Here is a 15,682-nt window from a genome sequence, read left to right as displayed (position 1 = left end):
GGGAATTGCTGGGATGAAGGCTGCCCTAGAATGCAGAGCTGACCAGTCACTTAAAGTTAGGAAGGAGAACGAAGTGTAAAGTGCGAGCATTTCCCTATGCTCTCAGAGATCTTGTACTGTTTTATGACCCATGTTTGCAAAGCTGGTCCAAGCACATGGCTAGTTATGAATAATGCAGTCCATGAACAGCTTTGCTCTCTTTACTCAAACCTGAACTGTTTCACTGAATTGGTGGAAGATTCAGGACTACAGAGAACAGCAGACTGTTTCCATTAGAAATCACAGGTCTAAATTATACATACCTTATACGTACTTTAAGCAACTGAACTCTTCTCCCCCCCACACACAAAAAAAAAAGTTAATATTAAAAAAAAAATCAACCTGCCTCTGAATTCATCTGGCGCATCGCTATAATCGATTTCTGCACGGGCATTCTTGGCAACAATTTCCTCCACTTTCTCTGCCAGCAGTTTGAATTTTTCTATTGCTATCGTGGACTTGATTCCAGCCTTCCTCATCTTTGAAATAACCTCTTCAAATAGCTCTTTGCTGTAGGACCTCTGCAAGCAAGCAGCATAAGGAAAAAATGTGAACTAGTGACAACTTAGCTCAGTTATAGCATCTTTCATCTAAGGATCTTAAAACGCTTTGTAAAAATTAACTAATTAAGCCTTGACACTAATGTGAGGTAGGCAAGAGGATATAGAGGAATCACTTCACTGAGCACTGAAATGTAGCTACCTCTGGAATGGAGTGCAGCTGCTGCATCAGTGTATCTATGTAGGATAGGAAATGAAGAGTACTATATCCAATTGGAGTTGTAGAGGAGTTTATGGAGGCTGAACTTAATTGTCAGAGTTGGTGTTTACTCAGAACACCTGGGTTACCACCCTTACTTTTGTGACACGTGCTATGAACACAAGACGTATATTTTATATTTCATCTAAAAGAATGGCAGCTTCAACTACACAGGCTCCACTACCACCTCTTTCAGAGGGAAGAGTGTCATCTACTGAATCACCACCATCCCCCAATCATTTCTTTTAGATATTCTTCCAATAACTGATTCATCCCAACCCTGATTTGCTTGTGAGATGATCATGGCACAAGGTGATGCAGTAAGGAGGAATAGCAGTGTGCCCAAATCTCCCAACCTGCCTTGCAACTGGGATAACTGATTAGAATATAGAGTCATCTTTTTCCACAAGGCACAATATGAACACAGATGAATTCGCACATGTTGGTGGAAACATCACCTAGAGTTTGGCTTTTCTGAATTATTAATTGCTATAATTATTGCCAAGGGTAGTTACATGCCATGCAAGTGTTGGGATGTGGGAATCAGTATGACACTGGGGAAATCTTGAAAACAAGGATGAAAGCACAGAGTATCTAGCCCACCCACCAGCAGGATACTGGTAATCAGGTGCATTTGGGGGGGGGGGGGGTGAACCAGCTAAAAACGGGCATGCAGTTGCTATAGGGATAGTCTGATGATTTGTTTATTTGTGTGACAAAAGTAGAAGACAATTCTGGGAAGGGACAGAAGAAGAATGATCCTTAACAGCAAAAAAATCCTGCTGCAAAAATGAGCAAGAAGTCTGAGTGAGGGAGTTGGTACCTGCTGGGAGCCTGCCAGTTCGATGCACCATGCAGCACACTGCTTCTAGAACTGCACAGGTACACTTGCCACAGGCACAACGCACACTTTACAGCTTCAACTGACTTAGGCATCAGTTTAATCAAAAATAAAGCTATATACAAGGACTTTTGCAAACTGCTCATGTTCTGGAGACTATAAAGCCACCTACACGTATCTTCAGAGTGCTGGGCTTTGAAATAAGCCTTTCAAATTTTATTTTCATAGTTTCAAAAGCCCTCTTTTAATAAACACCTATTAAACTACACAGTATGAGACGGAGCTAAGGAACAAACACGATTTAACATACTGGGTTTGACGAGTTTCTGTTTTCTTCGGGAATTTTAAAGTGTTCTAAACACAGTGGTAATTCTCTACTCTGTATTATAGATCTCACTGAAACATTGTATTCAATGCTCAGGACACAGTGTGCCCACCCAAACTCCATGCCAACCTGGAGGGGAGAACATAACTATGGCACTGCGCCTGGGGGCTGGCAAAGCTCTTCAAATTTCTTCTACGTGCTAGGATTTGTAAATCAGAGATGCATCAGAACATCTCTGCCACACACAGGTGACATTTTAGAATACACTTTTTACCGAATCGCTATTATAGCATCATGTATTTTCTTGGATTATCCTTCCTGTCATTGACAAGACACTAGTCACTCCCCCATTCTTTTTTATTTTATTTTTTTTTAAATGAGAAGCCGCTTTGTGTTATCCAACATTAACTCATTTGTACTAGTTACAACTCAAATGCACAGCAGCGAGGTGGTGACAAACTAAAATAAAGCATAATGGTCTGGGAACTGGAATAGTGTTAAAGGGACACTGTCAATTTCAAAGTTATAGATAGTTAACAAAAGGCATCTTTTTACCTACATTATTGACACCATGTGAGATCATCAGAACGGAAAAATCCAATTTACTTTTCTCTATTTATGCTGTTTGTTTCCTGTATTTCTCAGCCTAACTGGGGGGAGGGGGGGGAAGGGGCGGGGAACACGGCACAAGGGGAGGAAAAAAAAAAAAATCGATCAAGCCACTTCCACAGTTCTGCTGCTTGGAGGTGCACACACAAAGGGGAATATTTACTTACAGCAGACCCTCACTAGAATGCGCGTCTATATAGCGCGAATTCGCTTATAACACAGGACTGTGCATGGATCCCAAATTTAATTACCTTTATTGGAATCCGTGGTAATGCGGTCCCCGCGTTAACACAGGACTGCGCATGGATTCAAAACCCCGCGTTCTAGTGAGGGTCCATGTATTTTAAAACCATTTCCATCAGAATTCTAAGCTGCCATGGAAACATTTCTATTGGTCTTTGGATTCTGAAAAGCTTGCTTTGTACACAATGCTGGACCAACATTTGTCCTTTCAACTCTCAAACAACAGGACAAGGAACCAAGGTTACAGATCAGCCATAGTTTATCTATATGATCTCTCTCTCTCTCTCTCTCTCTCTCTCACACACACACACACACACACACACCCCCCAACAACATTTTATATAGAAGTGTCACTCTAATGATTATTGATGGAAGGAAATATGTTCTAGAGGAATGAACCTAGGTTTGTGAGAAGAGGCCCTTAGATCACAATCCCAGTTCTGCCAGAGACCATCTGTGTCACAGGAGAGGCTAAGCAGGTAATGGTTAATGTTTGTAAAATGATCTGCATATGTAAAGTGCTACATATGTTCTAAGAATGACTATACATTATTTATATAGCACTATAGGTTTGCAAAGCACTTTATAAACGTACCTGTCTCAAAGGAGAAGAGAGAGCCCAAGCAGAGATTAATCATGGAAAGTAAATTGAAAAGATGCATTTGAAGGAGGTTGGTTGGCAATGCACAGATAGTGGGCAAGCTCTTCCAGGAGTGATTCTGCAAAGCTCTGCCAGTTCTGTTTACTCACACCACCACCAAACCCATCTCTCTTTCTGGAGCTCACCTGGTCGTCAGCAATTGCTTTAGCAAAGCGAGCACAATCTAACTGCAGGTAAATATCAGTCAGTTGGTCCAACAGCTTCTTTGGTTCAAACCCATATTTTTCAGGGTTTTCAACTTTCAGGTCACGGCACTTGGGGCCACACAATTGCTGAAGGTTAAAGTTCAGCATAGCAGCCAATCGTGGTCCAAGTTCCTAGAAGGCCAAAATAACGTACAAATGAAAACGAGGAGGCACTGGGGAAGGGACACCACCTTAAGGGCCACATGCATCTGGCTCAGGAATTAGACTATGATTTCTCTTCAAGAAGACTGCCACTGATTTCATAAGTTTCACACAGTGAGCCTTTCCTCACTGCTATCTCCAAGCAGTTATACTTGTATCCAAACTCAAGTGTTCATCATATGAAGTAGAAAACAATGCAACTTGTACTGAATATCTACCCAAAAACACACATTTAAAAAAAATAATATAATTCCAGGTGGTGTTTCTTCTGCTGGTGACAAGATGAAAACATCACATGCCTATGTCCCTCTTCAGATTGCAACAATCATGGTGACTTTTCTTAGGCTGGAAGGACAGAAACAGTCTCCACAAACATAGATCCTAGAATGCCCTTCCTACCATCCAATCTCAGCATCATCGTAACATGCTTGTTATAATCCAAACACCAAGGGAATCTGTGACATGTCTAAAAGCACCATTAACATCTCAGGGACTAAGGAAATGCATTTTATAGCACCAAATCATTGCTATCTATAATACATACATACATTTTATCTAGTAAAGAAAAAGAGCCAATCCGCATATTAAAGAAGCTGGAAACCAGGCAGGCAATGAGGAACACTAGAGCAGAACAGTTTATACTTACAGGTCTGAGGAAAGGCTTCTGAACCTGCTTGGTAAGGATATGGAACATATCAACAGTTTCTGTTGCCAGGGCAAGATACGAGCGAGACACACGCTCATCCTGAGCGAGCTGAGACTGCCGAGCCTGTTGCTGGTCCTAGAAAATAAACATGCCATAATTACAAGTCCTTATGACGCCCTACTCAATAGCTAACGGACATGCTCTAACATCCTTTTGGCAGGGAGCAGAGTTACAGACTGTGGTTCAAGTTGTTGTAAGATGCTGCTCTTTTATTTAAGGTACAGCTCCCCTTCAGTCGCATGTCCTAGACAAAAGTCTGGTGTGGTGGAGGGGTATAAAAGTGGATAGTAGCAAGGCTGTAAAGTGCTGTATCACACCAAAAAATGATTGTACAAATGGTATCGTGATGGAGTCCCATGTTTAGTGAGTCTCACTGATTCCATATCCAATTTGCTCAACATACAATTAAAAGGGTGGGTTGGGTTTCTCCCCTATCCCAAAATATCAGCACTGCAGAGTCAATGTTGGAGCGGAGAGTCAGGCTGGGTTCTTTCTGGCTTGTTCATTAACACAGGTAAAGCAGCTTCTAAAATTGGAACAATTCTATAGATGTGTCAGTTCACTCCTTCACCTAGTATCGGCTCTGCCATGCTAACAGGGATAAATGGTCATAAAGGCTTCAGAAGAGCAAACCTGATTCTGACTGAACACATGAAGCAGAAGCCGTGAAGGTGATTTTTTAGAATGTCACTTTGTTGATCCAGAACTGCACTTTGAATCTTTTTTCTTAATTACTTTTATGGGAAAGAGATAAGGGCTCTCAGAGATCCACACATCTTTCAAAGGTAAATCAGAAAGAGTCACATGGATCAGGTATTGCACAACTTTCAGCTCTGAACAATTAGCAGCAAGCTCCTACAGGACTGCTAGGTGTCAAGGTCATGCTGTTTGTCACCTAAAAGCTAAAGTTTCCCTAGATTTGAAACATGACTCATGACCTGTATGTCACAACCTATTAATGATTTCCGAATCTTCTATTAAAACTAGATTTGACAAAAGTGCTGAAGAATACATTACAGAGAACCATTCTGCCCTAGCTGGAGGATGGACTGGAGGTCATAAACAGAACTGTTCCAACTCTAACTCCATACAGGTTGTATGGAAGAATGTTATTTACAGTCGTACACCCAGTCAGTAGGACTCCAATTATCAACATGGAATATAGATGTTCCTCATATAGGGAGTTCCACTTGGTGACAACAACGAATGTGAGAACGATACTGTGAAGTCCAGAAGGAAAGTTAGGTCTAAAGTAAGGAACAGTAAGAGCTGGACTTTGAGACCTTCATCAGCCATAGAGCTATCCCCGCTCCTGCCAAGGGCTACATCAGCCTCTGCTGATCCAAAACCCTGAGAAAGTTCTAAATGCTAATTCCCTACAGGGTGCCGTGTTGGAGCCACTTCTAGAAAAGAAGACAGTGTTGCTGACTACAGCCAAGTGCAGCTGTCAGTTTAATATTTGGTAAATCTTCTATCGGGATTATATCCTGCACTTGTCAATGGACTGGACTCTAATCTAAACGGTCGTTTCTATCTCTAACTTTTAACTCACTACAGTAATTTGTATTCTTCTCCCTCTGACAAACATCACAGACATCAACACGTCTGCAACTAGATAATCCATTATAACTACAAAGTGGAACTTCCATCTTCTCCTTCACACATACACATGCAGCCACTTAAGCACCAAAGATTACAACCATGCAGAATATTTCCACAACTGTATGGTAAGTGAATCCCAGGACAACTGCATACAGTCATTTACTATCCCAGTATATTTTAAGTTTATCCAAGACTATTCAAGAAGAGAATAATCCAGCTGCCTACTTTACATAGGGCTTTAATGCTCTATTTTTTGCCACCACTGTTTGCATTGTAAGGATTATCCACTTCCAAGATTTGCACTCATCTGCTCTATCTGAGCCAGCTGTCCACATTCTTGTTGTATAAAAGTTTTGGGATAGCTAATGCTTATCTGTATCAAAAAGAGGAAGTAATGCTATGGGAAAATACAGACTTTAGAACATTCTCATCTGAAAGGAACTCCGCAATATGGATCTTCCCTTTCTATCTATCTTTTTTATTTCAGATTTTTGAATCAGTAACCTCAGTATAAAAATATCTGACATTGCTTGGTGAATGCATACAATTATTGTATAACAACCCTGAATCCTGGAATTTATTCTCTTCCATTCCATCCCAAAGCCTGCTTCGAGCTCAATACATTAGGAGAAAAAAAAGCTCTTCGCTGGGACAGTTCTTTGACATGAACTCAGCTGGTGGGCATCTTCCAGAACTTCCTTTGAAAAAGGATTATAAGCCTCAATTTCTCCATTTAGCATTTTAAAGACACAATCTCTTAAAAGCCTCATATACCCTCCCCCCCCAATGCCACTGACATAGCTCTGCAGCCTGGATTCTCTTTCAGGAAGTAATTCCCAAAGTGACCTGGCCCATGGTAGCATTGCAGGGCTGCTCCCCATAGCCAAAGAAATCTTAGCATAAGAAAGGAAGGGGCACGGGGGGGGGGGGGGGGTAGAGGGAAAAAACAAAAACATACTCACCCTAGGCAGCAGGTCCCACTGTTCTTTGTTCTTCATCTCCTCTTGAACTTCATGGATCCGTTTTAGGGACTCCAGACTCTCGTCCAGCAAGAAAGTTGTGTCATTTATCAGCATGTTGATATAGCGAACAAACTGCTTCCCAGAGCTGGAAAACATTGAAATGCATTTATCGCTGCACAGTACCCAGGAGCATTCAATCCACAACGCATCTCTCAGTTTGGAGCACTAGCAACATTCCTTCTTCATACCACGGTTTGAATAATTAATTCCCCCACTCCACAGGCCAGGTGAATCAGAGTCCAGAGGCACCCTATATTCCTCTGTGTTTAGAATGGCTATAGTAGAAAGGCCTAATCATGTAAGCTGGGACTGATCAAAAGAGGCATCTTCCCCTTCCTGACAGTAATAGCAAAGTAAGAGCAAGAAGAGAGTCCAAACAAGAGTAAAACAGGAGGACGGAAAATCCTTTTTCAATGGATAAAGCAGTTCTTGTTGGCCAGTGACAGAAAAATTGTCAAATATCTAGGTACTCACATGAGAGGCTCAAATAAACGCCACCAGGGTCTGGAAATGAAATCTGGGACAGACCAGCAGGGGGAATAAAAGGATGAAACAGATAATCCCTGTCTCTGCACATTTGGACTATAACACGATGACAGATATTAATAATTGTGGGGGGAGGGATAGCTCAGTGGTTTGAGCATTGGCCTGCTAAACCCAGGGTTGTGAGTTCAATTCTTGAGGGATTGAACATTTAGGGATTTGGGGATTGGTCCTGCTTTGAGGAGAGGGTTGGACTAGATAACCTCCTGAGGTCCCTTTCAACCCTGATATTCTATGATTTAACTGGAAACAAAAAAAAGTATGCTCAGAAAAATACACAGTGGTTCCCAACTGGGATCACCACTGTGAGCTCAGGAAAACACTCAGAAGAAGCATAAGGTGGCAACTAACAAAGACTAAAGGAAGCACATTTTCCACAGTATCTGTGGCATAACATGACCAAGGAATGGGAAGAGTGCAGAAGATGTGCCCTCCAACACAACAGAGAAGCAAGCAGTATGCGCAGCAGCATAGGGAGGCACATTTGAAAATAAATACTGGGGGGAGTTTTCTTCTTGCAGCTCTGGGTCTTGCACATTTTTTTCATGTTCTGAAGCTAAATATCTTTGAGTAGTCTGGCTCTCCGGCTACATATCCTAGTTGGAGGGATCAGCCTCAGATCCTTACTCCAGTCGTCTCCACACTTCAGAAATCCAAGGCGAGTGTCTGAGCAGTTATCTCTGGCATTTACAACATTTTACTCACTTGAACTCTTCCATGAAGGTGCCATGATGAGCTATGTTCTGCCAAAGGCTTTTGAAAATGGTGCTGATATGGTAGCGGATTGTAAATTTGTCATAGAACTCGCTGGTGGCTCCAGTGTGCTCAACATCTGAGAAGAAAATAGAAGACCTCAGTAGTAAAACTAGAACCCCATCATCAAAATTTCCCTCCAGTATGCTGTGCTGATTACTAGGTACCCATGTACCACACTCCCCACCCTCCCAATCTAACTGACGAGGTACAGCTAAAAGCTGCAAAAAAATAAATCACACATCTGTAAAAACAATGAGGAATTCTTGTGGCATCTTAGCGACTAACACATTTATTTGGGCATAAGCTTTCGTGGGCTAGAATCCACTTTATCAGATGCCTTGTGTTTTTGCTGATGCAGACTAACACAGCTACCACTCTGACATCTGTAAAACTCCATCTTGGTCCCCATTTTAAAGGGGCATTGCTCACTTTATTTCTCAGAATCAACCTTCCTTTCAAAGGAAAGCAAGTCTCATGATACAGCATCTTTGGAGGAGGAGAATACCTTACATACTACTTTTATTCCCTGTTTAAAAAAATCTGCATGGTTTGGGCTCTCCAGTGTGTGAGGTGCTAAAGATAAATAATTAAAGTCAATATAGAGACCCATAAAAAAACTGGATTACTGAATACAAAAAAAATCTGCTACCTCAACATTATGTTGAGTATTTTAATCACCCTAGCCCCCCATACCTCCAAAAATCAGGAAATTGAGTTGTTTCTATATCAACTGTAGACCTCTTTCAAATGTGTAGTAATCTGATTTAAGAATATCCATGACTCTCAGTGTTTAATATTTCTGCTCATCATCACAGCATCTGATCACTATCCGTGTAAAATCAATAGCAATAATGAAATCTCTAGCGTGCCTCATAGGGTATATGGTTCTTCTCCAATTTTACTAATTAACTTGAGTTTTTTTGTTCAGATTGGTTGATGTTTTTCAGGGAAAATAATATGGTTATTAGTGGCTGAAAACATGCGCCGTGTAGTCAATAAATGCTTACTAGAGAGATAACTTTGAACTGCTTGGAGATTATACTATACACTTATTCTTCTGTAGTGACCATCCCAGAGTAAGTGGCACTGTACAAAAGTTAAAGGTCACATTAACATAAAACAGAATATGGCAGAAGGATGTAGCCAAATAATGAAATTAAGCAAGAAAAAAAAGAACTGAAAGAAAGGTGAAGTCAGAATACTCAAATGAATTAATTTTTGTGCATTTAAAATATCTGCATATTGTATTAGTTTAGGCTTTCTTTGTTTTTATTTTTATTTTTTTTAGGAAAAGAAAAATAGCATTTGTGTGTAGGACTATAGGATTCCTTTTCTGCCCTATTCAATTCAACGCCTATATGTTCTATGACTCTGTGCTCCACAGTGCAGTAAAGCTGGCAGATCATGGTAGATCTGAAGCTGAGATAGTTGAAAGGCCACCTAGACTCACTGGATCCCTGGGATGTATGTTTGAAAAGCAAAAGGCAGCTAGGAGAGATGGGACATCAGAGTGGATTGAAGGGGACTGATGACTTCCCAGGGGCAGAGCCCTCAAGGACTGTCCAAGGTTTATGTGGCTATCAGAGTACTTACAAGCTCATGCACAAAAAAATTTCAGCTCCAAGCGCCACGTGTTGACCCCCCCCCAAAAGAAGCAGCTTTCCTGCCTTGGAATCAAAGTGCCACTGCAGCACTGCTAGTGTCAGGCTACAATAAAGCAGCACAAAGATGGTCAGAAAGCAATATGACAAGGCATCAGCTAAGGATGTTCCAAAGGACTGATTGATTTTTTTAGAGCCTAAGCAGACTGACAGAACCTCTTGCCCTACAAAGCTTTCACCACTCACTGTGTTGATCAATACCCTGCAAACACAATATCTTACCTGTATAAAACTTCATCAGCGAGGGGACTAACAATTTAGTGGAGAGAGGATGATTCTCAATCATTTCAAAGAACTTCTGTGTCCGTGGCTGAACAGCTGGGTTTGTCATGAACATCACCTCCACCAGCTTTGCGACCAGATACGGGTTTCGGATGTAGTTCTGGTTGCACAGCATCACAACAAGGAACATCACAATGTCCTGAGTGCAGGGCTCATAAAGCACCTGAGGAGAATATCTGAAAAGCGGTGCGGGGAGGGGGGAGGAGAGGTGGGGGGGGAAATGCAAAACCTGTAAAGGATTCAACTACATATTGTCTCAGGCAACTCAGGTCAGACTACCTGTTAGCCCTAGCAAAAGCGTAAGTCATTATGGAAACTAAACTCTGATTCAGATACATTAGACGCTCTTGCCAATAATAGTTTCCTGGGACCACCTTTGAAGCACAGCGACAATCAGTTGTTGCATTTCATATGGAGTCAACACTACTTTGACTACTGCCACTTTAATGCTTCCCACCTCCTAGGGAGGCAGGGACAACTGCTGCCTCTCTTTGAAGCACTGTGAGAAAGACAGGGGATGGACATGGGGTTGGAGGAGGTCTGAGATCTCCTGAATTCTATGAACACCAGTGGACCCACAAATCTGAGGGAACAGCCATATTCGGCTTTAATGAGGTAACTCTTAGAAGTTAATGTGATTCTGGCAAATCTACAAATTAAACTGCATTTGTTTATTTATTAGTGTGTTATTTCTTATCTTTACTACTTCTCTAGAAATGGTTAATACCTCAGACCTTATTACGATATCTAAGAGAAATTGCCTTTTTAACAACACATGGTATTACATTCAATTTATAATAGTCTAGGAAAGCATTTCCCATTCTGAAGGGCAGTGTCACTGGTGAGCCCCCTACAGACTATTCTAAGAGAGACCTGGGCAGCAAAGGAGAGTGGGGCAGACCTGGAATAAGGCAATCTCCTCTGCAAAAATGCTCCTATGCCTGTGGGTAAAGCAGAAATTGGCTCTTTGAAAGCCATGTCCACAACCCCGTTCCTCTTTCTGCAATGACTCCGAATGCAGTCAGCAACAAAAGCAGCTAACATGGAGAGGGCTGCATGCAATGGCAACAGCCCACTGCCACAACCTTCTCCTCTTGGCTCTCATGGTACACAGCTTTGTGCAACAGCAAACCAGCCTAGCTGTATGAGGCCCCAACAAATGCTTAGCCCATCTGCCCAGGCAGCAGGCAGCCTTCTAGTGAGCTGGGAAGAGGGACAGAGACTCACAAAAGCAAGAAAATATTAGAGAAATGGAAGAAGATTAGATAAAAAACCCAAGAAGTAGGAAAAGACCAGAGAGGGGGGGAAAAAGCACAGCTAAAGCAAACCCTGGATCTACCCTCTCAGACATGCACACGGGAGGCCTGCAAGGTCTAGGTAACTGACCACAGTTTGCTTCCCCTCACCCTTCTTTTTCTGTTTTTTTTCCCCTCCAGAGAAATCATTGATCTTTTTCTTATTAGTCCCTCTCTTTGCGCTGAAACTGGAACTGACTTAGCTCAGAGTTCTGACTCGTTTTCAGTTGTAGAGAAGGGAGCCCATAGACAATTACAAGAACACCGTCTGTGATGTAGGATTGGGAAGCATAATAGTTTGCCTCAAACATGACTTCACTTACTGTACAATAAAAAATAAAAATTCAGCAACATCTTCTACATAAAACTCAGGCAGTGCTGCAAACATCTTCGGGACATCAGGATTTAAAGGCAGTATTATGCTGTGGAATAGAAAAGACAGCGACAGGGTTAAAACGAGGACAGCGGAATACCAGGGTTAAATAATATCTTCTGCATTCTCCTACGGAATTGCCGAATGGCCCTTTATAGATATCCTCATAAATATTGGAAGTTTAAAAATCCAATCTCAGCCCTTCTGATTAGCAAAACATAACTCAGGTTTTTACAGCTGTAACTGAAATAACTACATAAATCAGACTTACAGTCTAAAAGTAGTCATTCATTGACAAGAACCAATCACAAAATTTAGGAGTCCCGGTAGGTGGTAATGTTGAGGTAGACACAGCTGGTATCAGATATTTCAGATAGTGATTTACACACCCAGCCCTGAAACTCACTTGGGGTAGGCAGGGTCGAGGATTCGAAGCAACAGCTGAATCACCATACCATAAAAATTCAGACACCTCCTCAGAAAGTTCTCATCTAGCAAGCCAGCATCTGCACACGCCTTGCACCGCACCAGTTTCTGCAGGAGGAGGAGAAGATGCACACAAAAGGCTAATCAAGAGCAAGATATAAGAAACACAGTATGAAGGTCAAATCCATCCACTCTACTCAACACTCCCAATAATTAAGACAGTTCTGCCCCTCCCTCCATACAAAATATTTTATCATTGCCCAAAGAACAGGACACTTAAAAAAAATCCCCCAATATATCAACAAAGATAGATGAATACAAGTCAACTAGATCCACAAAGAGAAAACCTTCACTAACTTGTAGTTAAGGAGCAAATATTCCAACAGTAAGAACAGGAGAGTTAAGAAGCTAGAAGAGCTGAGAAATTGTCAGAAAAAGCTGTCTAGATGGTACAGAGTAGAAAATTCCCATCAATTTACAGTTGCAACAATTAAACGGGGTATTGAAATTCATAATGAAGGACTCCAGTACATCCCCCCCCCCCCCCCTTTTTTTTTTTTTTTTTTTTTTTTTTTTTGAAAGAGTTCAGGACTGAGTCAGGAGCTCTGGATTTCTAAACCCAGTTTAGATAGAAATTGTATGAGCCCATGAGCAAGTCAGTCACCCTCTGTGCTGTTATTTATCCATCCGAGAAATGGAAACAGCAACACCGTCATTCCTCAGAAGGGTGTTGCATGAATTGATTTTTGTCATCTGCTTTTACATTTAAAATTGCTCTATAAGTGCTAAGCATTCTCATCCTGTATTGTACTGTGCATATTATATAGTGTTCTTAAGTCAACAGGTATACAACAGTGTAATACAGGGGTAGGCAACCTTTCAGAAGTGTTGTGCCGAGGCTTCATTTATTCACTTTAATTTAAGGTTTCGCATGTCGGTAATACATTTTAACGTTTTTTAGAAGGTGTCTCTAAGTCTATAATATATAACTAAACTAAACTATTGTTGTATGTAAAGTAAACAAGGTTTTCAAAATGTTTAAGAAGCTTCATTTAAAATTAAATTAAAATGCTGATCTTACACCGCCAGCCTGCTCAGCTGGGTGTGGGGGGGAGTTCAGGGGTCAGGAAAGAGGGCTGGGGTGTGTGTGGAGGTGCAGGGCAGAAGGCTGGGGNGGGGGGAGTTCAGGGGTCAGGAAAGAGGGCTGGGGTGTGTGTGGAGGTGCAGGGCAGAAGGCTGGGGATGTGGGGGGATTCAGGGGTAAGGGCAGAGGGCTGGGGGGGTGGCGGTGCAAGGCAGAAGGCTGGGTGTGTGTGGAGGTGCAGGGCACAAGGCTGGGTGTGCGGGGGTTCAGGGCAGAAGGCTGGGTCTTGGGGGGGACTCGAGGTCAGGGCAGAGGGCTGGGGTGTGTGTGGAGGTGCAGGACAGAGGGCTGTGTGTTGGGGGGGGACTCGAGGTCAGGGCAGAGGGCTGGGGTGTGTGTGGAGGTGCAGGGGAGAAGGCTGTGTGTGGGGGGGGGTTCAGGGCAGAGGGCTGGGGTGCTCGGCTCGTAGGGGTGCTCCCAGCCCCCTGCCCTGAGCGGCTCACGGCAGGGGGCTGGGAGGAATATGCCCTGTTCCACCCCCTTCCCCAAGGCCCGTCCCTACCTCTTCTCTGCCTGCTCTACGGAGCAGGGAGCACGCTGCCGCTCCGCTCCCCCTCCCCCTCGCAAGGGCCATCGGCGCAGGGAGAGTGAGGGGGAGGAGAAGGGGCCAGAATGCACCAAGCTGGGGGAAGAAGCGGGGTGGGGGGAAGCTTGGCTGCTGTAGGACCAAGCTTCTGCCTCCTGCCCCCACAGGGGAGAGTGTGTGTGTGGGGGGGCGGAGGGGTTGAGGGTTGGTCCTGCGGCAGCCAAGCTTCCCTCCTCCTCCGCTTCTTCCCATAGCGTGGTGCTTTCCGCCCCTCTGCCCCCTCCTCTCACCGGGCAAGCAGCGTGCCACTCAAAATCAGCTCGCGTGCTGTGTTTGGCACGCGTGCCGTAGGTTGCCGACCCGTGGTGTAATATATTGAAAACAATCCTCCTATACACCTAAGACATATTTTCAAACATTTATGGAAACATGGTTGCTAGCAAATCTTTTCCATTGAAAAAGAATCACCACCCACCCCACCCACCCAGGTTGACAGGGCCATTTAGTTGTCATCCTAACTAGCTACAAACCTTAAGTTGTGTTTTACAGCGTTTCAGCATTTCTCGATGTCTGGTAGCTAGAGGAGACTCTTTCCATTGACTTTCATTGTTTTTCAGATCTTCCACAGTCCTGAAAACCACATGAAATCACTAGTGATGACAGTAAAGGGGACATATGTTGACAGCAGGTAAAACATTTACTCTACCTGATTTCAAATTACAAAGGAAAGAAATTTGGGATGAAAAAAAAAGATTACAAAAATTCATCACCTTAATAGACACTTTCAGCAGGACAGCAAATTACTCTTGCATCTTTTGAAAGGAGAGACAAAAATCTTCAAGGCCAAATGCTGGGATACACTAAGTACACTAGTTTCACGATTGAGGACGCCATTAAGCAAACAAGAACCACAGCAAAAAAATATTCCTGGTAGGACAGTGGGGAAAGGATTTCCCCTCCAGACACATTCATCATTTTATCACATTTCTAATACTTGGTTTGTACCAAATTCACAATCTCTATAAAAAGCAGAGTTAAAATCATGTCATTAAGAACAGTAACCCTGTATTGGAGCAAGTCTGATCCAGAACATCTGACAGGCAGGCAAGCAAAGGCTGTATCTCATTTACCCCCCAAACTAAGAGCAGAGATATGAAAAGCAGAAGCTACTGGAGGAAGATGGGAAGGTTGGGATCAGGAACGGTTCAAAATACCTTCCTCTCCTTTCTAGGACAGATACAAATGCACTCCCAGCACTGCTCTCTCAACCTCCTTCTAGAAAAGATTTCTCTTGGCAGCCCCTGTCCCCATGCACAACCCCCATTACAATTCAAGCCTGTCGGAAAAGAGCATAAGCAATGGGAAAGCTGCTCATGCTCTCCCCTTCAGTGCAAGGCCCATCATTATAACAAAGACTGAGTTTTGCCCCCTCCACCATGGTCACAGTCAGCCTAGACCTAACACAGGATAAATGTCACACAACCATCCACACAAAGCTATTCAAGTCTCATCATTTGGACCT

The 15,682-nt window shown here is 42.9% G+C and overlaps 1 protein-coding gene and 1 long non-coding RNA gene across 5 annotated transcripts in view; one reads left to right on the top strand and one right to left on the bottom strand.

Moving 5' to 3' along the window:
* Nucleotides 1-15,682, bottom strand: part of UBE4B (ubiquitination factor E4B) — a 65,101-nt gene that overhangs the window by 2,178 nt on the left and 47,241 nt on the right. For all 4 annotated transcript variants that reach the window (XM_034753214.1, XM_034753215.1, XM_034753216.1 and 1 more), the window contains 9 exons: nt 14,691-14,790; nt 12,471-12,598; nt 12,015-12,113; nt 10,337-10,572; nt 8,403-8,529; nt 7,095-7,239; nt 4,471-4,605; nt 3,603-3,794; nt 386-560 (listed from right to left, as the gene is read on the bottom strand). In XM_034753214.1, the coding sequence (XP_034609105.1) occupies nt 386-560; nt 3,603-3,794; nt 4,471-4,605; nt 7,095-7,239; nt 8,403-8,529; nt 10,337-10,572; nt 12,015-12,113; nt 12,471-12,598; nt 14,691-14,790 (1,337 nt within the window). The remainder of the gene's footprint in view (nt 1-385; nt 561-3,602; nt 3,795-4,470; nt 4,606-7,094; nt 7,240-8,402; nt 8,530-10,336; nt 10,573-12,014; nt 12,114-12,470; nt 12,599-14,690; nt 14,791-15,682) is intronic.
* Nucleotides 536-4,357, top strand: LOC117867851. Its single transcript, XR_004643526.1, has 3 exons — nt 536-1,680; nt 2,030-2,212; nt 4,081-4,357. It is a non-coding gene; the product is annotated as an uncharacterized LOC117867851 (long non-coding RNA).

This window comes from Trachemys scripta, chromosome 19 (genome assembly GCF_013100865.1).
Source record: "Trachemys scripta elegans isolate TJP31775 chromosome 19, CAS_Tse_1.0, whole genome shotgun sequence".
Lineage (NCBI taxonomy): Eukaryota > Metazoa > Chordata > Testudines > Emydidae > Trachemys > Trachemys scripta.
This window is presented reverse-complemented; position numbering and strand designations above follow the sequence as displayed.